This window comes from Salmo salar, chromosome ssa06 (assembly GCF_905237065.1).
Source record: "Salmo salar chromosome ssa06, Ssal_v3.1, whole genome shotgun sequence".
NCBI lineage: Eukaryota > Metazoa > Chordata > Actinopteri > Salmoniformes > Salmonidae > Salmo > Salmo salar.
This window is the reverse complement of record NC_059447.1, coordinates 46,673,477-46,697,023: the sequence shown is the minus strand read 5'-3', so window position 1 is coordinate 46,697,023 and position 23,547 is coordinate 46,673,477. Positions and strand designations below refer to the sequence as shown.

Sequence of the window (23,547 nt, the reverse complement as noted above, 5' to 3'; positions counted from 1 at the left end):
CATTAATTGGTGAATGAGGCAAAAATGTGACTTGTGTTTCGCCATCAGCTGGAAGAATGTCGCCTTTTCTCAGCAGAGGGGCGGAGGGATGGTGAATCGGATGATGGCCATCAGTCCAGAAAAAAAAGGCAATTGTTATGCTCACTTAGGCACTTAGTGCCTCACATGTAATACAACAAATGATCAATTATCAGTGTGATCATATACCCAAACGGTCTGATAAGAACAACATTGGCAGGGCAATTCAAGCATAGCCAATACGCTGTGATAATGTATTAGGCATATAGCCTACTGCACAAACCTCATTGCTACAGAACTGTTTTTAATTGGTTAACGTTGCATTGGCTTACGTTTAAGTAATGTTTATTCGTTTTTTTATCTGCGCTGTAGACCTCGGCTTGCATTTTGACTCAAAGTGATCTTTAATTGATAAAAAGCTCCGATATATAATATATCAACAAAAAAAATTGTCGAACACCACATGAAGCCAAACACGACGCCACACCAAAGATGGCCGAAAAGAAAGACCATGAAAGGTGCCCTCCGAAGTGCCTGTCGGTTATGTCGAGATAAACAAATTTAGGTCCTCTTTCTTGACTTTAGCGAGCAAACTAGCTGAATGCTGTCGTTCAGGTATTCAGATATGCGGTAACAGATAAGGAAATCTTTCAATCAGTTGATTTATGTCAGGGGAACTAACTTGGTCGAATTATTAGCACGAAAGTATCGTCATTACTAAGCAGCTTTAGCTAGTTTTGATAGTAAAAACAATAGACGACCCAGCTCATTGTTTTTAGCTAGCTAACGTTAGCGTTGACAAACACCAACAAGCGAACGCCATCTAGCCAGTATCAATTGAATTATAAGGTAAGCAACTACTAGTAACCAATGACTTGTAAACGAACTTCAATGTATTAGCTAACTAGGCTTACAGGTGGGTGGATGTATGTTGCTTGGCTAGTTTGATGATTTGTTGCTAATTAGACTGCTAGCTGGGTAGCTAGCCTTACATATGGCTCTGGTTATTGATATTGCCCGTAGCTAGCTAGCTACGGGCAATATCAATAACCAGAGCCATATGTAAGGGATAATCACTAGGGGCTAACGTTGTGTACTATGGAAAATAATGAACAACGTGGAATGTTTGTTGCGGAATGGAAGTAACCTTCCACTGAGTTGCATTATTTTCCAGAAAACACATAGAGCACCTAGTTGAAACCCTTTTATACCATGGCTATAAATTAACACATTAGCTGCTAGAAATGTGTTCATTCGCAGGTAGAAATGTGTTCAACACCACTGAAGTAGATAGCAAATCTACTACATAGCTACAGTAGTTGCCTTGGTAATCACAGATTTGTAGTTTAGCTAACCTAACCATTAGTCCTAGCTTGCTGATATGAAAATCGAATTCAACAATGCCAATAATGTTTTCAATTCGACTTTTGCTTTCAGAAGTTAACTCATAGCCATTTAATTCTACCATGCAATTTAGGGAAATATTGCACGCTCTAGAATAACATTCAAACCAATCAGAAACGAGTATTCAACAATGTCATTGTATAAATGTAGTTATAAACTGGGTGGTTCAAGCCCTGAATGTTGATTGGCTGAAAGACGCGATATATCAGACTGTATACAATAGGTATGACAAATGACTATTTAGTGGTCTAATTACGTTGGTAACCAGTTTATAATAGCAATAAGGCACCTCAGGGGTTTGTGGTATATGACCAATGCACCATCCACATCATTGCTATCCAAAATTAATGAGGTTAAATCTTTATAGCTAGCTAGTGAAGAGGTTAATTAGCTTTCAAGTTAACTTCATGTCATAAGAATTTTTCATGAGTAATATGGCAAGTCAACATTTTACACTTAGATTTTTGTCATTTTCAGACGCTCTTATCCAGAGCGATTTACACAAGAAATTGGTGTTAAGTGCCTTGCTCAAGGGCAGCACGTCAAAATATTTTTTGCCTAGTTGGCTCAGGGATTAGAACCAGCAACCTTTTGGTTACTGTTCCAAGGCTCTTAACCACTAGGCTACCTGCTGGGCAGGGCAATAGTTTCCTGTCCCAAATTGTAATCAGTAATGTAACTTTTGGATTACCCAGACTCAGTGATGTAATCTGATTACTTTGTTTCTTTTGGATTACGCTCCCCTCAAGAGATATTAGAAGACAAAGTATCCATCAAACACATTTGGTGTGTCATCATAGTGGTCTCTGACTTGTGGTCAGACTCGTTCAGGTGGAACAAACTTGAACTGAATTGAATGTCATTGAGAAAATAAAGGAGTCGTAATATATTTTTTCGCGAACATCCTTTCTGAATTTAAAAGTAATCCATCTAGTTTTTTAAAATATCTGTAATCTGATTACAATATTTTTGGCTTGTAATGTAGCTGATTACAGTGAGGGTTTTTTGTAATCATTTTACATGTAACTGATTACATGTTATCAGTTACTCCCCAACCCTTAATCCAACTATAGTACACTGCTCAAAAAAATAAAGGGAACACTAAAATAACACATCCTAGATCTGAATGAATGAAATAATCTTATTAAATACTTTTTTCTTTACATAGTTGAATATGCTGACAAAATCACACAAAAATAATCAATGGAAATCCAATTTATCAACCCATGGAGGTCTGGATTTGGAGTCACACTGAAAATTAAAGTGGAAAACCACACTACAGGCTGATCCAACTTTGATGTAATGTCCTTAAAACAAGTCAAAATGAGGCTCAGTAGTGTTTGTGGCCTCCACGTGCCTGTATGACCTCCCTACAACGCCTGGGCATGCTCCTGATGAGGTGGCGGATGGTCTCCTGAGGGATCTCCTCCCAGACCTGGACTAAAGCATCCGCCAACTCCTGAACAGTCTGTGGTGCAACGTGGCGTTGGTGGATGGAGCGAGACATGTTGTCCCAGATGTGCTCAATTGGATTCAGGTCTGGGGAACGGGTGGGCCAGTCCATAGCATCAATGCCTTCCTCTTGCAGGAACTGCTGACACACTCCAGCCACATGAGGTCTAGCATTGTCTTGCATTAGGAGGAACCCAGGGCCAACCGCACCAGCATATGGTCTCACAAGGGGTCTGAGGATCTCATCTCGGTACCTAATGGCAGTCAGGCTACCTCTGGCGAGTACATGGAGGGCTGTGCGGCCCCCCAAAGAAATGCCTCCCCACACCATGACTGACCCACCGCCAAACTGGTCATGCTGGAGGATGTTGCAGGCAGCAGAACGTTCTCCACGGCGTCTCCAGACTGTCACGTCTGTCACATGTGCTCAGTGTGAACCTGCTTTCCTCTGTGAAGAGCACAGGGCGCCAGTGGCGGATTTGCCAATCTTGGTGTTCTGGCAAATGTCAAACGTCCTGCACGGTGTTGGGCTGTAAGCACAACCCCCACCTGTGGACGTCGGGCCCTCATACCACCCTCATGGAGTCTGTTTCTGACCGTTTGAGCAGACACATGCACATTTGTGGCCTGCTGGAGGTCATTTTGCAGGGCTCTGGCAGTGCTCCTCCTGCTCCTCCTTGCACAAAGGCGGAGGTAGCGGTCCTGCTGCTGGGTTGTTGCCCTCCTACGGCCTCCTCCACGTCTCCTGATGTACTGGCCTGTCTCCTGGTAGCGCCTTCATGCTCTGGACACTACGCTGACAGACACAGCAAACCTTCTTGCCACAGCTCGCATTGATGTGCCATCCTGGATGAGCTGCACTACCTGAGCCACTTGTGTGGGTTGTAGACTCCGTCTCATGCTACCACTAGAGTGAAAGCACCGCCAGCATTCAAAAGGGACCAAAATATCAGCCAGGAAGCATAGGAACTGAGAAATGGTCTGTGGTTACCACCTGCAGAACCACCCCCAATAAAGGAGTGGTTCTGCAGGTGGTAACCACACACCATTTCTCAGTTCCTATGCTTCCTGGCTGATGTTTTGGTCCCTTTTGCTAATTGCCTATAATTTCCACCTGTTGTCTATTCCATTTGCACAACAGCATGTGAAATTTATTGACAATCAGTGTTGCTTCCTAAGTGGACAGTTTGATTTCACAGAAGTGTGATTGACTTGGAGTTACATTGTGTTGTTTAAGTGTTCCCTTTATTTTTTTGAGCAGTATATATCATGGACATTTCTAATAAAAATGTTAGTTAGCTACATATCCTTGTTCTCTAGTGGTTCTGCTATCTAGCCATGTTAATTAAGTGTTTTTATGTCTTCCCACAGGACTGTGTTAATGAGTAGACATGTCTGGTATCGCTCTTAGCAGACTGTCACAGGAGCGCAAAGCATGGAGGAAAGACCACCCATTTGTGAGGAGCTACCATACAAACAATGAAAATAAACTTGTTCTGATGATTTGTAGAAGGCAAGCTTGTTCCTCAAACCTTATTCCCTCCCTCTCTCAGGGTTTTGTCGCTGTGCCTACCAAAAATCCTGATGGTACTATGAATCTCATGAACTGGGAATGTGCCATTCCAGGGAAGAAGGGGGTATGTCAACTTTTACTTTCTGTCGTTTTTATTCTAACAAGACCCAACATCCACTACCAGTCTGTCAGAATGAGTAAACAGATATCAGTGTTTCTTAAAGTAACATAAAAAAATGGCCAACACAAGTACAAATGCAAACTGATGTGTTCTCATTTAAAACTATTTTATATAGTGTGTAGGCACTCCCTCGTGAGCTGGAACAATTAATGGATGTAATAACTATGTTCTTCAATTCTCTAAGACGCTGTGGGAGGGAGGCCAATACAAACTCCGAATGCTGTTCAAAGATGACTATCCTTCCTCGCCGCCAAAATGTGAGTAAACCTGCAGCTTGTTGTTATCGACCATTCACAAGTCATCAAACCAGCATTAGGCTATAGTAATAGAGCTAGAGCCTCCACGTGGCAAGTTATTAAGAGATATCTAGGCTAATCAATTAAGATGAAATTAAAATGACAGAACTAAAGTTAAATGAGAAGAGCAGGCTACAGCACCAAGAGCCAGCAGGTAGGCTGCTTCTTAAGTTGAAGAGGAGAAAGCACAGTTATGTAGTCTTAATTAGCCAAGCTAACGTTAGCTCAAGATGGGTACTATGTAATCAGATGATAAATAACTAGCAATAACTTAGTTTACCAGCGCGAGTTGACTTGGTTGCTATCCCTCTCCCCTTCCTGTTCCCCTTGTCACTCATATCGCATGGCCCCTCGCCTCTGCCTGCTTGAGCTGCTACTCTCATACTGTATATACAGTCATTGGTTAATAAAGTAGCGTAAATTGTTACACCATTGTTGCATTAGGTAGTTCTATAATATTTCTTTAATCCCCTATATGAGGACGATCAGGACCTATAATTGGTTGTTTTGTGATTACTGCACTTTGATTTTAATTTTGTGAAAAACAAAACGGTTAAGGATTTTTTCTTAACTTTAACAATTCCAATTTAATTAACATTTTAACACCCCTTATGTGCAGTGTTTTGTTCCTAGTCATTTTTGATATCGATGATAAGGAAGTCAACAGAAATGCTTTTTAATCATCTATTCTATATCCTCTCAGGCAAGTTTGAGCCACCCATTTTCCACCCCAATGTCTACCCATCTGGCACGGTGTGTCTTTCCATTCTGGAGGAGGAGAAGGACTGGAGGCCAGCCATCACCATCAAACAGGCACACACACACACACACACACACACACACACACACACACATAAAGAGTGGGAGAGGCATCAGTGCTTTCACCGGTTTGGAGGAATGCACGACATTGGCTCAACGGGTATCAAATTACTGTATTTTTTTTATGTGGATCAAAGCATGGTACTCTCTGGTCGAGTGATTGTTTTCTGATCTGCATTGTTTTGTATTTCAATCCATTCTAAAAGCTGACTTCATCTGTTTTGTGTTCACAGATCCTGTTGGGTATCCAAGAGCTTCTCAATGAACCCAACATCCAAGACCCAGCACAAGCAGAAGCCTACACAATTTACTGGTAAGTTTCAGTTGAGAGATACTTTTTTATATTTTTGAATGTTCTACTGTATAATTGATATAGGTAAAGGGGCTCTTAGTGTGGTTTAAGACACTTGCAAACATACACAATCTCACTTCGCTAAATCGAAAATAATAGCCTTGTTGGGTGATACTCAATTTCATAGTGGATTAATCCCCCTTTGTTGCCTCTTTTAGTCAGAACAGAATGGACTATGAGAAGAGGGTGAGGGCGCAGGCCAAGAAGTTTGCCCCCACATAAAGCTCAGCTGAATATCTGCCTGAGAAGCCTGATACAACACCTGGGTACTGAACAGCAAGCAGCACTTAGAGGACCAATCCAATGATCAATCTACAATTTGAAACGTTCTTCTTTACATGAAAAAAGTATCATGTAGCCTACATGAGAGCCATTTTAAAACAAAAAAATAATTTGTCCACATTTTGTTGTTGTTGCCTTCTAAAACATGTTTAAAACGCTTTCTTATAATTTAATAAGATTGCATTTGGATTTGTGATCTATAAATCAGGACGCTACTTTGCCTTATATTTAGTCTTATCAAATAGTCATAAGGTTTAATAACAAATAATTTCAAATTGCAGTGTCTGATACATCATTTTGTAACTGAATCTGTACTTAAATAAATTACCCCCGTAAGTTAAGTGAGCCTTATTTTTCTGAATGTCTGGTCACATTGAATTTAATTGTAGATTTTTATTGGGATGCCTCTTTAATAAGATGGATGTCAGAGCTGAGAGTGTGCTGCATAGAGAGCTGAAGAGGTTTACCTCCAAAGACTTGAGTGTATGTACATAATATAAATATGTAGGTCCATATGGATCTTATGTTCTTTTCTATTGTTTTAGCAAGTTGATATGTGTGTGGTATTAAAAGTAATAAACACATTATAATGTAAGAATTGTGAAATAAAGTTAATGGAAAATACTAAACGGTGTCCTTTCTCCTTTTACTTTCTTTGCTGATAGTTGAATTTGTTATTCTCTGTGTGGTAAATGTACACGGTATGAGTATTTAGTAGGGTAGGTTTTGTTTGACCTTTTATGGGGGATTAAGGTATAGACTTTATTTAACTGTGGTGGCGTTATATTGGATAACTGAATGATCTTTAGCTCTGAATATGGAGTTCAAATGTCAGGTAATGCGCTCTACACTGTATCAGAGCCCCCTTCACGCGACTACCTTCTATGATAACTATGATGTCATTATCCAGTTAATGTGTTACTCTTCACGCTGATTGGACGATGCGTGGGGTTGAGAAAAAAATAATATGAGGTAAGATTAGCTACAGGATCGCAAAAATACACAGTGACAGGCTCTGAATCGAAGCACAGATGCAAGTATATTTAGGTTGTACTTTTCCCACAAAATAATAACAAATGTAATTTCTCACTTACGGACATTCTATGCAATGCACCTTACATGTGATAATTAAACGTGCCAACGATGGTTATTGTAGCCCAACTGACCCAGCTACAACGAATTCATGTCAGGAAAATAAGGTTGTCACATTTTTCCGGTTTGGTTCAGCTTGAGGTTTGGTTTAGGCTATGTCCTAATGAGGGTAAGATTATATTTGAAAAATAATATTTAATTTGAACGCTAATGCGGACACTTGTGTAAAATAATAAATAGGCATAGACCTTCAGCGTCCCAGTGTTCTGAAAATTAGCGATTTTGAAAGTAGACGCACTTGTCAACTGCAAAAGTAATCTTATTCGCGGGAGGGCAGCACCGTATAATTCTCTGTTAGGTTCACACTAACTTTTTCCGTGCCTAATAGTCCCATTGAAAGCCAATACTCTGTCAAACAGTTACTATAAATCGAGAAAAGTGTATTATCTCTATTTAAACATTAGCATATGTTGATTTGTTATGGCTCATGGTTGCCCAAATGTTTGTGCATCATTAGATTTATTATGAAGGAGCTTATAATGCTGCATCTTTTGATGGAACACTGGACAGTGAATGTTGACATGGGAAACATTCAGGACTCTACCAACAACAAGAACACTTGTGGTCAGGCAGTGCATTCTTTAGTTCTGTTCTCTCCTTACATGACCTAGAATCCTCGTTGCCTCTTGTTTGTTAGTCAAGGCAATGACCTTCACTGGCCAGCCGGAGACAACAGTTGGAGACGAGCCGCAGGTCAGTAGCGTTGGAGAGGGATGGTATAATTCAGTTTATATCCCAAAACGTGGTATTCCACCATAACCTATGCACACAATTAAAAAATTGCTGAAGCTGGAGACTTATATTTTTGTTTTTGCAACTGTGTGTGTCTGTGAGTGTGTGTGTGCTGGAGGTGAGAGTTTTAGCATGCCCGGAGGTTCCTCCTCTCGTGCTGCCTCACTATACTGAGAAAGGGTCAGCCTTTGTCCCTCCCCATTGCTCCTACCACAGCCTGGGACACTGTCTGCACACCAACATCTTTCCAGGTCAGTGTTGCACCAGGTCATTGTTGGGCATCCCTGATTCAGTATGATAAGTGAATTATCAGCACAGGCAGTGACATATACAGTCAAGGAGTACTGTTCCTCTGTCTAATGCTCATGTTCTTTTCTTTTCCTGTCCATGTAACTATTCTATTCTTCCCAGGAGCTCCTCTGGTGTGGAAGTCCCTGATAAAATACTCCTACATCGGTCACCCCTTGTCCGCCCCTCCTACAGACGCCCAGCGTTGGTATGGCCGCAGGACTGATGACATGGGTGGGTGACCTGCTGCTAATGCCACTTATTGCTATATCAGCAACTATTACTACCACTACTACTACCACTCCTAGTAGTACTATGAATACAAATAGTGTTACATTATTCATAATATGCTTTGATAATAAGCTAGATAATAGCTTGATAATAAGCTAATAATAAACACCACTTATTTGATTACTACTACCAATGATATGACAACTAGCTCTATCCTTGCTACATCCACTTATACTCAAACCCCGTTTTCATTCTTCCTCATTTTATTTCTTCTTCCATAGTGAAATGGACAGAAAGAAACATTGTGAACCAGAAGTTGAACAAGGCGCTAAAGGCAATGGGAGAACAAGGAGTCTAAATGAGGCCATGGTGCAGTGGCCATTTCACACCCTCACCGCAGCGCCCATGCACCCTCCACATTATTCACATCTCTTTTAACACATATATCTACATGCAAAACTTTTACAAACCCTCACATTCAGACACACGCACAAGCATACACACAAACATTGTCACAAACTCTCAAAAGTACAAAAACAACCCATCTCCTGACCTCTAAACGCTGTTTTCCTCTCCGCAACAGTTCTGCCCGCTCTGACTCTGGTCCCTGTCTCCAGCCCCACGTCTCGTCATCCTGCTACTCTGTCCTGGATTCCCCACTCTATTACTCCCTTGGATTCCCCTCCAGACCTGCTTACCCTGTCTCAACCCCTCTCGCTCCAGCCTCGGCCTCTGCACCTGGTTTCCAGCAACCCGCCCGAGCTTCCCCTGACCTGCACTCCATCTTCCTCCTGTGTTCCATTAAAAACCTTGGTTACTTCATCCCAGTCTCCATGTCTGAGTCTGCTCTTGGGTTCCCCTGTACCACTCCACGTAACACTACCACTTCGCGGCTGAGCCGTTGTTGCGCCTAGACGTTTCCACTTCACAATAACAACACTTACAGTTGACCGGAGCAGCTCTAGCAGGGCAGACATTTTACAAACTGACTTGTTGGAAAGGTGGCATCCTATGACGGTGCCACGTTGAAAGTCACTGAGCTCTTCAGTAAGGCTATTCTACTGTCAATGTTTAACTATGGAGATTGCATGGCTGTGTGCTTGATTTTTTACACCTGTCAGCAACAGGTGTGGCTGAAATAGCCGAATCCACTAATTTGAAAGGTGTCTACATACTTTTGTGTATGTATATATAGTGTATCTTATTTTCAGCAAATTTGGGTGTGGGTGTCACAAGCACTTTCATTATGTGGCCTTGAATTAAAAGCTTTAGACCAGCTGTGACTTTTCACTCTATTCTAAGAATAGAAACCAATTAGTCAAACAATTATATCATTTCTAAAATGAAATGTTTGAACACCAAATGACTCATTGTGGAGCTTAGGATATGATTTCAATCTGATTAGAATGATAGAATCCGGGCCCCACTTAGAGTAATTACAAAAAACGTTCCACTAAGCTAACATATGGAATTGTTTTAAGATGGTCATACCAATGATAATTTAGCTATTTGATTTAGAATTTTATGACCCCTTTAGGTATCTTTTTATCGATTTAAAAAAATTATTTTATCAAACATTGAATTTGGCTTTACTGCTATTAGCCCATAGAAATGCATTGATTCACAGATTCATAGTTGAAAAATAAATCAAAAGTAAGTAAAGTGTCTGTCCTATATCTGAGAGATATAAGAAGAACAGGAAATTATTACATATATTTTCTTGCCCATATTGAACCTTTTTTGGGGGGTATTAAACTACTTCCATATTTTCTTCCATTATATTGTGGGCGCCCAGGAGCAAAACGGAGAACACCATCGCCTTCGTGAGGTAATATTAGTTTGCATGAGGTGCTTCATTTTACCGGGCGGACAACAGTCTGAAAAAGGACACGTTGCACCTTCACACCCAACTTTTTGAGCAAGATCTCAAAAAGCCCTATAGTTATCAAACTTCAGAGGTGTTGTGATATGATTAGTACACCTTCTCTTTACAAAACATTGTTCTCACCTCCTCCCTTTACACACCACAGCCCCTGTCCCCCCTGTGATCTACAGATGGAGATTGTTTTTCTTATTGCCTCTGTACACAAACTACACATAACACTGAGGCCTCGCACCAACTTCCCGCCACAAAGCGGACTCTGACAATACAACAAGTTTCGTATGTGTCACGTACCCCACCCCCGCCACTCTTCTGCAAACCTCCCTAACCCATGCTGCAGAGTGAAAAGTACTCAGCTAGAGCCCATATGTCTGATGGTGTCAAAGTGCCATCATGGCCAAACCAATGCATTCACTCGCATTCTGTGAACAAACAGGCAGTTGTTGCGACACAAGCCTGAACTTCACTTTGTTTATTGAATGCTTTGTTCCTCACCGTTCACATAAAGAGTGTTTCACAATGCCCTCCTGTACCAAAAGATAAAGCATGAGTTAAGATGTGCAGATACACTTCACAGGACCTGCTCATCTCAATGTGCTGAGCATCTACAACAGCATGCATTTTGTAATGTTGTGACAAGTAGAGGTTTCGATTGGTTTCTATGATGAAGGGATGATTTTCATTTTCAATACAAATTCATTCCAGTACATTGATTGATACAAAGCATTTCATGCAACTGTGTGACATAAAATAGCAATCTACCTATTGCTTATGTTGTTTTGTAAGTCGCATAATATGTAAGTATGTGAAAGAAATCCAACAATGGAGGAAATGGGTATCATGCTGGAGATCTGACACTGTCAGGTGTGTCAAGTGTCAGTTGTGCAGAGGTGAGGACGGAGTCAGGTGCAGGACACAGAACTGAGTAAAATAACATACTTTACTCTGAAAAATAATCAGCCAAATAAATCCACACAGGGATAACAGACCCTAACACAAAAGACTAACACAAAACCAGGAAACAATCACGCACAAAACATAATGAGAACCAGAGGGTTAAATAGGGAAATAATAATAACGTAATGGGAACCAGGTGTGTACAATCAAGACATAACAAATGGAAAAATAAACGTGGATCGGTGGCAGCTAGAAAGCCGGTGACGACGACTGCCGAACGCCGCCCGAACAAGGAGAGGCACCAACTTCGGTGGAAGTCGTGACAAGGTGCCTGCCAGGACCTTCTGCATGACACCATAGACAAACCAATACTCCTTCTATGAGAAAAAGGCCTGTCTTTCCATGGCTACAAAATGAGCGTCCGATGACCTTTGCTTTGTCATACTAACTCAGTTCATCTTTCTATTGCCATTTCTACTTCTGCATTTTATTGACTTTCACAAGGATCTTTTCACTCCAATATCCATTTATTACTTGATTGAAACATTTTTATGACCTAACTTGCTTTCATGAGTGATATACAGTATATTGGAAAACCATTATTTATTTTAACACGTCTAAATGTAGTGTATTCACCTTATGCCTTGATCACACTGACAGTGTCATTGTGCAAAATGGTACACAGCATCATCTGGTTACGTGTGCAACAAAAGTTCAACATTCACCTTCTGCTACCATTTCTGTTTTGCCGTCTACGCATACAGTTTGAGGCATACATTTGATAAATGCAATCCAACAGTATGCACACAGAATGCGCAGAACGCGCTGCAACTGCCTCTCCAACGCAATGTCAGTGTAAACGTGCGTCTCTGTTCTAGCCTACTTTACTGGTGTTCGACTGGAACAGGATGCGGTGTATTCACTATTTATACCTTAACACATAAAGGGGCTCAGGGGCCTAATGGCTTTGCTTGTATTGTATGTGTTGTAGATAAGTGTTTCTCAATCCTGGTACTAGGAAGGGCTACCACATCCTTGTTTTGGACCAAGCACTATTGTACTTAATTTAACTAATCAACTCATCATCACGCCTTTAATTTGAATCAGGTGTGTGACTGCTAGGGCAAAAACAAAAATGGGCAACCCTTTGGGTCCCCAGGACCAAGGTTGATAAACACTGTTGTAGAGAATGGTAATTATACTTTTTTTAATCATCAGTGTTTTGTGTGGCTTCCTGCAAGACACAGGCAAATGTCAGCCTTAGCGAGAGGTTGTGGTTACGTGTGTCACCATGAAATGTCATTGGGCACTTCAATCGAGAGGGAGGGAGGGAGGGAGAGAGAGAGAAAGAGAGCGATAGCGTTAAGGAGCAGGAGAGAATGATAGACAGAAAGTCAGATTGAGAGAGCGCTAGAGGCAGAGAGAGAGAGACAGTCACAAAGGGAGAGACAGACAGAAAGAAACCTACCTGAGGCTAAGGAGACAGAGAGGAGAAAGCATCTACACAAGTCAAATAGTCAAAACAGAGCAAAGAAAGTAGGAGAACAGAATGAGGACTGTGCTGACACGTCGACCCTGACTAAGAGGGTAAGTCTGAAGAGGTTGAATACCTATTTGTTTACATGTGCATTAGCACTTACTTTCTGTAAGATTCAACTTAGATTTACATTTTATATAAAAAAAGCCAAGTTATCATTGAGTATGTATCCCTGTATTGTTCTTGTTATCATCTAGGTGTCAGCTGCATCATTGAATGTAGTCATTTAAAACTAACCCTTAGGACGGCAGGTAGCCTAGCAGTTAGGGTTGAGCCACAACGAAGGTTGCTGGTTTGAATACCCGAGCCAACAAGGTACAAAATCTGTTGACGTGCCATTGTGCAAACACTTAACCCTAATTTGCTTAGTATTACTATGGCTGACTCTGTAAAACAACACATTTCACTGCACCTATCCGGTGTATGTGACAATTCATCATACTGTATGTATGTATGTATGTATGTATGTATGTATGTATGTATGTATGTATGTATGTATGTATGTATGTATGTATGTATGTATGTATGTATGTATGTATGTATGTATGTATGTATGTTTTTTACATTTAGGCCAACCTGGTGAATCTGTCCAACAAGCACTCAAGAGGATAGTGTTTAGACTGTCTAGTTTTTTAGCTGTCTATTGGTGCAAACGAACTTGAACATCTGCCTATTAAGGGGAGACAAGGGTACAAAAGGTTCTCATTGAGAGTTCAACATTAAGTCATGCAGTATTCAGCAGTCTCTGGATGAATGTGTATTCTTTATCGATATCGATTCTAGAGGAGTTTCTGCTGCTGCCTTTAAGTGTGTCACGTCCTGACCATAGAAAGCTGTTATTTTCTATGGTAGTGTAGGTCAGGGCGTGACGGGGGGTTTTCTAGTTTAGTTTATCTATGTTGTCATGTTCTAGTCTTGTATTTCTATGTTGGGTTTTGTTTGGGATGATCTCCAATTAGAGGCAGCTGGTCATCGATGTCTCTAATTGGAGATCATACTTAAGTAGATGTTTTTCCCACCTTGGTTTTGAGTTAGTGTATGTTTCTACTCTGCGTCACAGTTTGTTGTTTTTGTTCGTTCAGTTTATTGTGTATGTATTGCATAGTTTCACAGTGAAAATAAAATGTGGAACGACACACATCCTGCACTTTGGTCCGCTCCTTCCTACGACAACCGTGACAAAGTGCCTACCAAAACTCTTCATGTACTGCAGTCAAAGGTGATGACAGTGGGTAATAATGGTATTGGGCTTGTGACGGAAAGATTTTCATGTCGTATATAATCAATTCAGGATGTCCCTTATCAGTATCGTGTCTGCTGCTGTTCTATGCAACTGTTACTCAGGAGTTTTACTGTCTAAATGTTTCTGGTGTTCCAGTGCTTTGTTATAACAGCCTCTTCATCTTAAGTTTTCATCATCTTTGTTTTACATTTAAACAGTGGTGGTAATGGCCAAGACTCTGTAAGTGATAGTTTCTTCATCTTCTTTTCTTCATCTATGTCATCTTTTGTTTTCCAGTTAGACAGGGGTGGTAATGATGTGGTCCATGCTTCACCTGCTGTTCCTGCTCTCTGTCCCACCAGGCTTCACTCACAACAACCAAGGTAACTAGTGACTTCATGTTACTCTCAGCCTACTCATTCAGATAAGATCTGTGAAAAACAAACAGTACTTGCACCTTGTGGAGAAACACGATTTATTGATTGAATTTATCCCCCCCCCCCCAAAAAAGAAAAAATATTAAAATAAAATGTAAGTCAGATTTGTGAGGTTGGTGAGTTTGTGGATTTTAAAATGATAAGTGTTACTATACAGTAATAATCTTTTTGGTTTGTCTTTGCTGTCTTTCCCTCCAAGGACTGTTTTGTGTGAATGACTACATCAACAACATCACCTGTGTGTGGAACAGCTCGGGAATAGATCCAGATGTGGCCTGCCAGCTCCTCGGTACAAGAGAAGACTATGAAAACAATTTTTTGTAAGGAATATTTTTTGTCTGTCTTTATTACTACTGCAATACAGAAAATGACTGCATTGTGTTTTGAGGTATAAATGCATCCTTGTGTAATATTTTATTTATTTTGTTTTGTATAGCCATAGTAGTTGCGATCTCAAACCCTTGGAAGGTCATTCTTTAGGAGGCTGCAGTTTTGTCTTTAAGGGCCATGTAAGTTTTTCCTGATATCAGAATTATATACAGTATGTTATTCTCCATATATATGTTATTTTACATATCATTTTCATTGTTTTCAATATATATTGATTCCTATTGTATTTTTCAAAAGTGAACTAAATATATCATGTGAAATTTATTTTATAAAAACTACTTGTGAAAATGAGAATTAAAGTTAGAATCCTTAGAATTATTCTCCATGAATGTAGAACAGATGCAAAGAGTTCTTACTTTATTAAACATGCAATCTGTTTTCTGACTGTGTTTCTCTACAGTATTTCAGTTCAAACGAGAACCTCCCCAGAATTAAGGTGGAGTGTGATGGGTCTGAGGCGAAAAACCTCATAAATTACACACCTATCAAGCACAGTGAGTGTCTACTTTTTCAGTGATCTCTTTTGTCTAGTGTACCTGCGAGAGTAGCCTCTCACTAAATAGCTGTTCTTCTTCACTGGTTCATTTGAGAATTTGATTCTTGCATGGGCCATATTCAATACTGAATGTATGTACCACTATCAATGTAAACATTGCTTTGGAAAGCATCTGCTAAATGACAATATTATTAAGTCTTCAGGTCTCAGACAAGGTTACTCATCACCTGATCTTGGTTCACCAAACCGCCTCCTCTATATTTCCACTTCATGGTATTAGATGACTGTGACATCTCCCTCTGTTTCCTCACAGTTAAGATGCATCCTCCTGGTATCCCGGTCATCAATGGGATTAATGCCACCTGGAGTGCTGGTAGTCCGCTGTCTAAGAAGATCTTTGCATACGAGTTCCAGGTGAAGGTGAAGAGGGAAGACCAGCTATGGGGGGTGAGTGAGACAAACCATTGTGTGGGTGGGTGTGAAAGTGTGGTATTGGCTGAACATGCAGTATTCCTGCTGAATGAGGTATAGTGAATCTGATTAGTGGGTAGTCATGCATAATGCCGGTGCCTGAGTATTTAGCTGTGATTTTTGGCTGATTCTTCACTTCCGTAGACATCAAAGCATGATCAAAATCAAATGTTATTAGTCACATGCGCCGAATACAACAGGTGTAGACCTTACAGTGAAATGCTTACTTACCAACAATGCAGTTTAAAAAAATACGGATAAGAATAAGAGATAAAAGTAACAAGTAATTAAAGAGCAGCAGTAAAATAACAACAGCGAGACTATATACAGGGGGCACCGATGCAGAGTCAATGTGCCGGGGCACCGGTTAAATGAGGTAGTATGTACATGTAGGTAGAGTTATTAAACTGACTATGCATTGATGACAACAGAGACTAGCAGTGGTGTAAAGAGGGGGGGGGGTGCAAGTAGTCTGGGTAGCCATTTGACTAGATGTTCAGGAGTCTTATGGCTTGGGGGTAGAAGCTGTTTAGAAGCCTCTTGGACCTAGACTTGGCACTCCGGTACTGCTTGCTGTGCAGTAGCCGAGAGAACAGTCTATGACTAGGGGGGCTGGAGTCTTTGACAATTGTTAGGGCCTTCCTCTGACACCGCCTGGTATAGAGGTCCTGGATGGCAGGAAGCTAGGCCCCAGTAATGTACTGGGCTGTTCGCACTACCCTCTGTAGTGTCTTGCGGTCGGAGGCCGAGCAGTTGCCATAGCAGGGAGTGATGCAACCAGTCTGGATGCTCTCGATGGTGCAGCTGTAGAACCTTTTGAGGATCTGAGGACCCATGCCAAATCTTTTCAGTCTCCTGAGGGTGAATAGGTTTTGTCATGCCCTCTTCACGACTGTCTTGGTGTGCTTGGACCATGTTCGTTTATTGGTGATATGGACACCAAGGAACTTGAAGCTCTCAACCTGCTCCACTGCAGCCCTGTCGATGACAATGGGGGCATGCTCGGTCCTCTTTTTCCTGTAGTCCACAATGATCTCCTTTGTCTTGATCACGTTGAGGGAGAGGTTGTTGTCCTGGCACCACACGGCCATTTCTCTGACCTCCTCCCTATAGGCTGTCTCGTCGTTGTCGGTGATCAGGCCTACCACTGTTGTTTCATCGGCAAATTTAATGATGGTTTTGGTCTGCCTGGCCGTGCAGTCATGAGTGAACAGGGAGTACAGGAGGGCACTGAGCACACACCCCTGAGGGGCCTCTGTGTTGAGGATCAGCGTGGTGGATGTGTTTTTACCTACCCTCACCACCTGGGGGCGGCCCGTCAGGAAGTCCAGGATCCAGTTGCAGAGAGAGGTGTTTAGTCCCAGGTTCCTTAGCTTATTGATGAGCTTTGAGGGCACTATGGTGTTGAACACTGAGCCTTAGTCAATGAATAGCATTCTCACATAGGTGTTCCTTTTGTCCAGGTGGGAAAGGGCAGTGTGGAGTGCAATGGAGATTGCGTCTTCTGTGGATCTGTTGGGGCGGTATGCAAATTAATGTGGGTATAGGTTTTCTGGGATGATGGTGTTGATGTGAGCCATGACCAGCCTTTCAAAGCACTTCATGGCTACAGACATGAGTGCTACGGTCGGTAGTCATTTAGACAGGTTACCTCAGTGTTCTTGGACACAGGCACTATGGTGGTCTACTTAAAACATGTTGGTATTACAGACTCAGACAGGGAGAGGTTGAAAATGTCAGTGAAGACACTTGCCAGTTTGTCAGCGCATGCTCGCAGTACACGTCCTGGTAATCCGTCTGGCCCTGCGGCCTTGTGAATGTTGACCTGTTTAAAGGTCTTACTCACATCGGCTGCGGAGAGCGTGATCACACATTCTTCCGGAACAGCTGGTGCTCTCATGCATGTTTCAGTGTTATTTGCCTCGAAGCGAGCATAGAAGTAGTTTAGCTCGTCTGGTAGACTCGTGTCACTGGGCAGCTCTCGACCGTGCTTCCCTTTGTAGTCTGTAATGGTTTGCAAGCCCTGCCACATCCGATGAGCGTCAGAGCCTGTGTAGTACGATTTGAGTTACACACACTCATCTCAAATCAGGATTTCAGCCTGAATAGTTTGAGACAGTCTTCTAGCTTTGCAGTGATTATGCTTATTTTTGTCTACCTGTCTGTCTCTGTCAGGAGGTCAACAATTTGACCAGACCAAAGCAGGAACCGTGGATGGAGCTGGGTGTGGAGGAGAGTGGGATTCATCACATCAGGGTGAGAGTCAAGCCGACCCAACCCGCCTCTAGCCACTGGAGTGAGTGGAGCCCCACTGCCTCCTGGACATCAGAGGGTGAGGTCTTACCAACCTTTGCTACGTTTGATGCCATGCCATGCCACAAACTTAAACATTACATCTACTATATGTTCGGTCATGCAGAAGACTCTATCCTATCCAGAGAAACTGACAGTCGGTGCATAGTGAAGTTCATGCGGCCCATACAGGAATAAAACTCATTTGCTTGTCTACAAAATTGTGTTAACGACCAGTGTTAAATGCATCCAGATGCATTTCCGAGACATATATTCCAACCGTGCTTCCGTTCTGTGTTTCAGTGGAGTCCCCGGACCTGACTTTGTGGCTGGTGTTGAGTGGTGTGTTTTTCATTCTCATCGTTGTCATGTTGCTAGTCTTCTACAAAACACATATTAACAATAGGTGAGTTATGCGTAAAGGTGGATTTATATGCGTATTGCTGGGTCAGATCAGGAGTGAGACCCACAACCTTTGTCTCAGTGAGTTAATTTGGTCTTGTGCCATGTTGATGACGGGGCTTGATTTTTATCATTGGTTGCATAATCCAATATGAAGCAGAATTTGCTGTCAGGACCTTAGGTCTGTTTGGGTATGTAGTGTCAAGTTAATTCTGGGACAGACCCAAGATGGTTTATTAAAATCCATGTTGTTTTGGTGCTCTACAGGAAACACCAGTATGTGCCTGACCCCGCCAAGTACTTCCAGCCACTTAACTCTGTCCATGGTGGAAACTTTCAGGTACCTGGAAAATACTCCAACTTCCTGCTAAACTTAAACTGTTGAACCAATAAAATTCTGTGTATGTGGCTTTATTCACTAGCGTGAATGTTTTCTTGATATGAAAATCTAGTGAACAGCCTAATATAATATTCTTGAACCTGGTTGAGTGGAAATGTCCGCATTTCTATCCTTATTTAACTTTACTTACTACTTACTTACATTTGATACTTACAGTTGTGTAACTGCCGTCGTCAAAATGAGACCAAGGTGCAGCGGAGGATGTGTTCATCTTGAAAGACTTTAATGGACTAAATGAACACTTACAAAATAAACCAAAAACGACCAGCAACAGTTCTGTCAGGTTGTAAAACTAAACAGAAAACATTCACCCACAAACCCCAAAGGAAAAACAGGCTGCCTTTGTATGACTCTCAATCAGCCACAACGATCTACAGCTGTTCCTGATTGAGAGCCATACACGGCCGAAACAAAGTAATACACCAACATAGAAAACGGAACATAGAACGCCCACCCATGTCACACCCTGGCCTAACCAAAAATAGAGAACAAAAAACCCTCTCTGGCCAGGGCGTTACAGTACCCCCCCCCCCAAAGGTGCGGACTCCGGCCGCAAAACCTGACTCTAAAGGGGAGGGTCTGGGTGGGCCTTCCTTACGGCGGTGGCTCTGGTGCGGGACGTGGGCCCCGCTCCACCATCGGCTTGGCCCACTTAGGTGGCGACTCCGGCTGCGCCCGGCTGGCGGGCGACTCCGGCTGCGTCCGGCTGGCGGGCGACTCCGGCGGCTCCGGACAGGCGGGCGGCTCCGGCGGCTCCGGACAGGCGGGCGACTCCGGTGGCTCCGGACTGGCGGGCGGCTCTGGCGGCTCCGGACTGGCGGGCGGCTCTGGCTGCTCCGGACTGGGAAGACCCACTGGAGGCCTGGTCCGAGGAGGAGGCACAGGATAGACCAGGATGGGGAGACCCACTGGAGGCCTGGTCCGACGAGGAGGCACAGGATAGACCAGGATGGGGAGACCCACTGGAGGCCTGGTCCGAGGAGGAGGCACAGGATAGACCGGGCTGTGGGGGAGCACTGAAGTTCTGGTGTGTAGGCTTGACACCCCTACTCCAGGCTGAATGGCCACTCTAGCCCGGCACGGGCGGAGCGCAGGCATAGGACGAACTGAGCCCTCCCAGCGCCCTGGAGACACAGTGCGCAGAGCCGGCGCAGGATAGCCTGGACCGAAACGGCGCACTGGAGACCAGACGCGCTGAGCTGGCACAATCCGTCCTGGCTCGATGCCCACTCTCGCATGGCACTTGCGGGGGGCTGGCATGTAGCGCTCCGGGCTATCAACGCGTACTGGGGACACTGTGCGCTTTACCGCATAACACGGTGCCTGACCAGTACTATGCTGCCTCCTGTAAGCACGGGAAGTTGGCCCAGAATTCCATCCTGGCTCAGCCACACTTCCCGTGTGCCCCCCCCAAAAGTTTTTTGGGGCTGCCTCTCGTGCCTGTTGCGCTCCCTTGCCTCATACCACCGCCTCTCAGCTTTCGCTGCCTCCAGCTCCTCTTTCGGGCGGCGATATTCCCCAGCTTGACTCCATGGTCCCTTTCCGTCCAGTAATTCCTCCCACGTCCAGGAATCCTGAACCTTCTGCTCCTTCCTCTCACGCTGCTTGGTCCGTTTATGGTGGGTGAATCTGTAACGGCCGTCATCAAAATGAGACCAAGGTGCATCGGAGGATGTGTTCATCTTGAAAGACTTTAATGGACTAAATGAACACTTACAAAATAAACCAAAAACAACCAGCAACAGTTCTGTCAGGTTGTAAAACTAAACAGAAAACATTCACCCACAAACCCCAAAGGAAAAACAGGCTGCCTATGTATGACTCTCAATCAGCAACAACGATCTACAGCTGTTCCTGATTGAGAGCCATACACGGCCGAAACAAAGTAATACACCAACATAGAAAACGGAACATAGAACGCCCACCCATGTCACACCCTGGCCTAACCAAAAATAGAGAACAAAAAACCCTCTCTATGGTCAGGGCGTTACAAGTTGGGAACAGTCTCTTTAGTTGCCAGTAAAAGGAAAGTGCCCAGCCACAGTAAAAACCCAAAGAAAACATTAGTCATGAGCATAGGCTCCTTGATGTGGTTTCTCTGTTGGTTTGAATTTCTTGCAGTAACAGTTAGATGCAGACATAGACACGCTCTCTCTACCACACGCACACATTAACACACCAATAAACTCACGTATGCACTCATTTTAGACTTACAAACAAGCACACAGACACACACTGATCTTGCAGTATCTTTCAAAACTTGATACTTGCCAGTGTAGATGCAGTAAAATATTTATCTTTGTCATTTTGCCTAAGTGTCAGCATAACTTTAAATTTCACCAATAACTGACACTGTACATGTGTGTCTCTGGCCCTCCCCATGCAGAAATGGCTGAGCCCCTTGTTTGCTCCAAAGTGCTTCATCACCGCCCAGCTCGGCGAGGACATCTCCCCTGTGGAGGTGTCTGGAACAGAAGTCTGGGACATCACCGACTCCACCAGCTCCACCAGCGCGGCCTTCCTCCTACACTCTGACCCCAACACCCAACACCGCGGCCAGTCCTCCTGCTTCTCCAACATCGGCTACTTCTACCCCAGCGGCCTCCGCATCGAGTCTTGTCCCGTCTACTTCACCTACCAGGGGGAGCACAGCTCTCTCTACGCCACCACCACATGCTCCTCCTATGAGCTCTTGGAACTTCTCGGTCAGCTGCAGAGGGAGCCCCAGAGCCCAGACTCTGGGTTCGGCATGGAGAGCATAGAGAGGAAGGCCCAGGTGGAGGAGGAAGGAAAGGGTAAGAAGGAAAGGGATGTGGCTCCAGTTGACCATCATTCACCCCCTCTTGTCCTACCAGTCTCCCTGCCTGCTGGGATCCCTCCAGGCCCTCACCATCCCCTGAGTCTCCCTCAACTCCCCCTTCATAATCCTGAGTCTAACTCTGCCATGGAGCCTAGCAGCAGTTACAATGCCTGGCCAGTAGAGGCTGCTCTAGGCAGATCCTCCTCAATGACAGTGGAACCCAGTTGTAGCGGCTATTTGACCATTAATGAGCTGCAGAATACCCACAGCAACAAGTCTATTTGAACAATCCATTTTTTAATCAATTTACATTTTAGTTAAGCTGTTGAACTTATTCTTCATGCAAACTATGACACAAGGCTCAGATAATGCAGGTACAAAATATTTTTTTTGCATGGTATTTTACATGATAAAATACCATGTAGCTTATTTGTATTTTATATACATTTTGTATATTACTTGTATTACTATTGAGGCAGCTGGTTTGCCAATGCGTTGTTACTTTATCTCAGATAGTTAGTGCTGCTAGTTGTTTTTGTCTTTAAATGTGCTCACTGACAGCTTGTTTGTATGAAGACCTGAATAAAACCTCTGGCAGAAGAGAAGTGGGTCAGCCTTAAACTTCCTATGTTTGTGGGCTTAGGTACAAAGCAAAAAGGCAGTAACAGCTAATTTGGTCGAAAATGAGTTAGGCATTTTTGGTACATTAAATACATGCTTAATCATGTGGACAAGTATCCTGCCTCTAATGTATTGTGTTTTGGAGAAAATGGGGTCATGTTAGCAGTAACTGCATTCACCCAGTTCAATGTAACATCAATAAGTTTAGGCTACTACATGATACTCAAATTTTCCCTATACCCATCATGAGGTTGTTACAACCTAGCCTAAGAATGAAAGTTTACAACGTAGGTACACACAGGTCGAGAGAAGTTAAAGATTACAGACAGTGATACATTGATAGACAGCGACACATTCAATCCCGCCTTGCACACTCTTGTCTGCTATATGGTATGACATCTTCGAAGAGTTTTTACACTGCTGGTAAATCCACAGTGGGATTCCCTGACCTTTTCAGCTGCTCACAAAGAGTTTTCATACTCCCGTGTATTATGCTACAACTTCTCTATAGCTAAGAAGAATGAGTGTATTCAAAGAGAAATGATAAGACAAGAGGTGGTATCAAGTGATTCAATTAATAGAGATACAAGACTACTGAAAGTCTAACTAAAGACTCCCACATGAATCTCGAAAGCAGAAGGTCACTGTGAATTTGGCTTACTACCTTTTTTTCTGTAGAATTTGTCTTGGAACGGGTCCACCCTGGAATCTGAGGATGTAGGGCCAAGTCGAGCGTGTCTGTCCTCTTTATTTGTGTGGATTAGAAACAGAGCCCGGAGGAAAGTTTCGACGACACTGTAATCGTAACCAAGATACAGACTAGCCTAAATTAGAGGGAGGGAGCATATGGAAGCACTTCTATTTGAGGCAATAGGGATAACCAGGGACAAATGTGGATCGTGTTCCAAAGATCCACTTTATTTCCCATTCATTCCAGATGGTGTGGTGGACTTCAAATAAAAGCCATACAAAATGTGATG

General features: G+C 43.0%; 2 protein-coding genes and 1 long non-coding RNA gene across 6 annotated transcripts; all 3 read left to right on the top strand.

Moving 5' to 3' along the window:
- Positions 1-545: 545 nt before the first annotated feature.
- Positions 546-6,946, top strand: LOC106607450 (SUMO-conjugating enzyme UBC9). The gene is made up of 7 exons (XM_014204410.2): positions 546-867; positions 4,246-4,331; positions 4,428-4,511; positions 4,753-4,825; positions 5,568-5,677; positions 5,917-5,996; positions 6,194-6,946. The coding sequence occupies exons 2-7, from the start codon at positions 4,266-4,268 to the stop codon at positions 6,255-6,257; spliced, it is 477 nt and encodes a 158-aa protein (XP_014059885.1). The 5' UTR covers positions 546-867; positions 4,246-4,265; the 3' UTR covers positions 6,258-6,946.
- Positions 6,947-7,954: 1,008 nt separating this feature from the next.
- LOC106607521 (uncharacterized) lies at positions 7,955-9,600 on the top strand. Its single transcript, XR_006770410.1, has 3 exons — positions 7,955-8,452; positions 8,613-8,723; positions 9,002-9,600. It is a non-coding gene; the product is annotated as an uncharacterized lncRNA (long non-coding RNA).
- Positions 9,601-12,848: 3,248 nt separating this feature from the next.
- Positions 12,849-22,683, top strand: LOC106607522 (interleukin-2 receptor subunit beta). Of its 4 annotated transcripts, none has more exons than XM_045720645.1 (11): positions 12,875-13,086; positions 14,142-14,255; positions 14,560-14,641; positions 14,895-15,015; positions 15,132-15,204; positions 15,486-15,579; positions 15,895-16,028; positions 18,228-18,384; positions 18,648-18,750; positions 19,014-19,086; positions 21,533-22,683. In XM_045720645.1, the coding sequence occupies exons 2-11, from the start codon at positions 14,160-14,162 to the stop codon at positions 22,229-22,231; spliced, it is 1,632 nt and encodes a 543-aa protein (XP_045576601.1). In that variant the 5' UTR covers positions 12,875-13,086; positions 14,142-14,159; the 3' UTR covers positions 22,232-22,683. The 4 variants fall into 4 exon arrangements, with proteins under 4 accessions (XP_014060030.1, XP_045576601.1, XP_045576602.1 ...); XM_045720646.1 differs by having other exon boundaries at positions 14,556-14,641; XM_014204555.2 differs by lacking the exon at positions 14,142-14,255 and having other exon boundaries at positions 12,849-13,086.
- The last annotated feature ends 864 nt before the right edge of the window (positions 22,684-23,547 follow it).

Coding starts and splice junctions, on each gene's coding strand:
- LOC106607450 (XM_014204410.2), top strand. CDS start 4,266: ATGTCTGGTATCGCTCTTAGCAGACTGTCACAGGAGCGCAAAGCATGG. Junction 4,332..4,427: donor GGAGGAAAGACCACCCATTT/GTGAGGAGCTAC, acceptor TCCCTCTCTCAG/GGTTTTGTCGCTGTGCCTAC. Junction 4,512..4,752: donor CCATTCCAGGGAAGAAGGGG/GTATGTCAACTT, acceptor CAATTCTCTAAG/ACGCTGTGGGAGGGAGGCCA.
- LOC106607522 (XM_045720645.1), top strand. CDS start 14,160: ATGTGGAACGACACACATCCTGCACTTTGGTCCGCTCCTTCCTACGAC. Junction 14,256..14,559: donor TTCATGTACTGCAGTCAAAG/GTGATGACAGTG, acceptor TTTTCCAGTTAG/ACAGGGGTGGTAATGATGTG. Junction 18,385..18,647: donor TGCCTCCTGGACATCAGAGG/GTGAGGTCTTAC, acceptor TCTGTGTTTCAG/TGGAGTCCCCGGACCTGACT.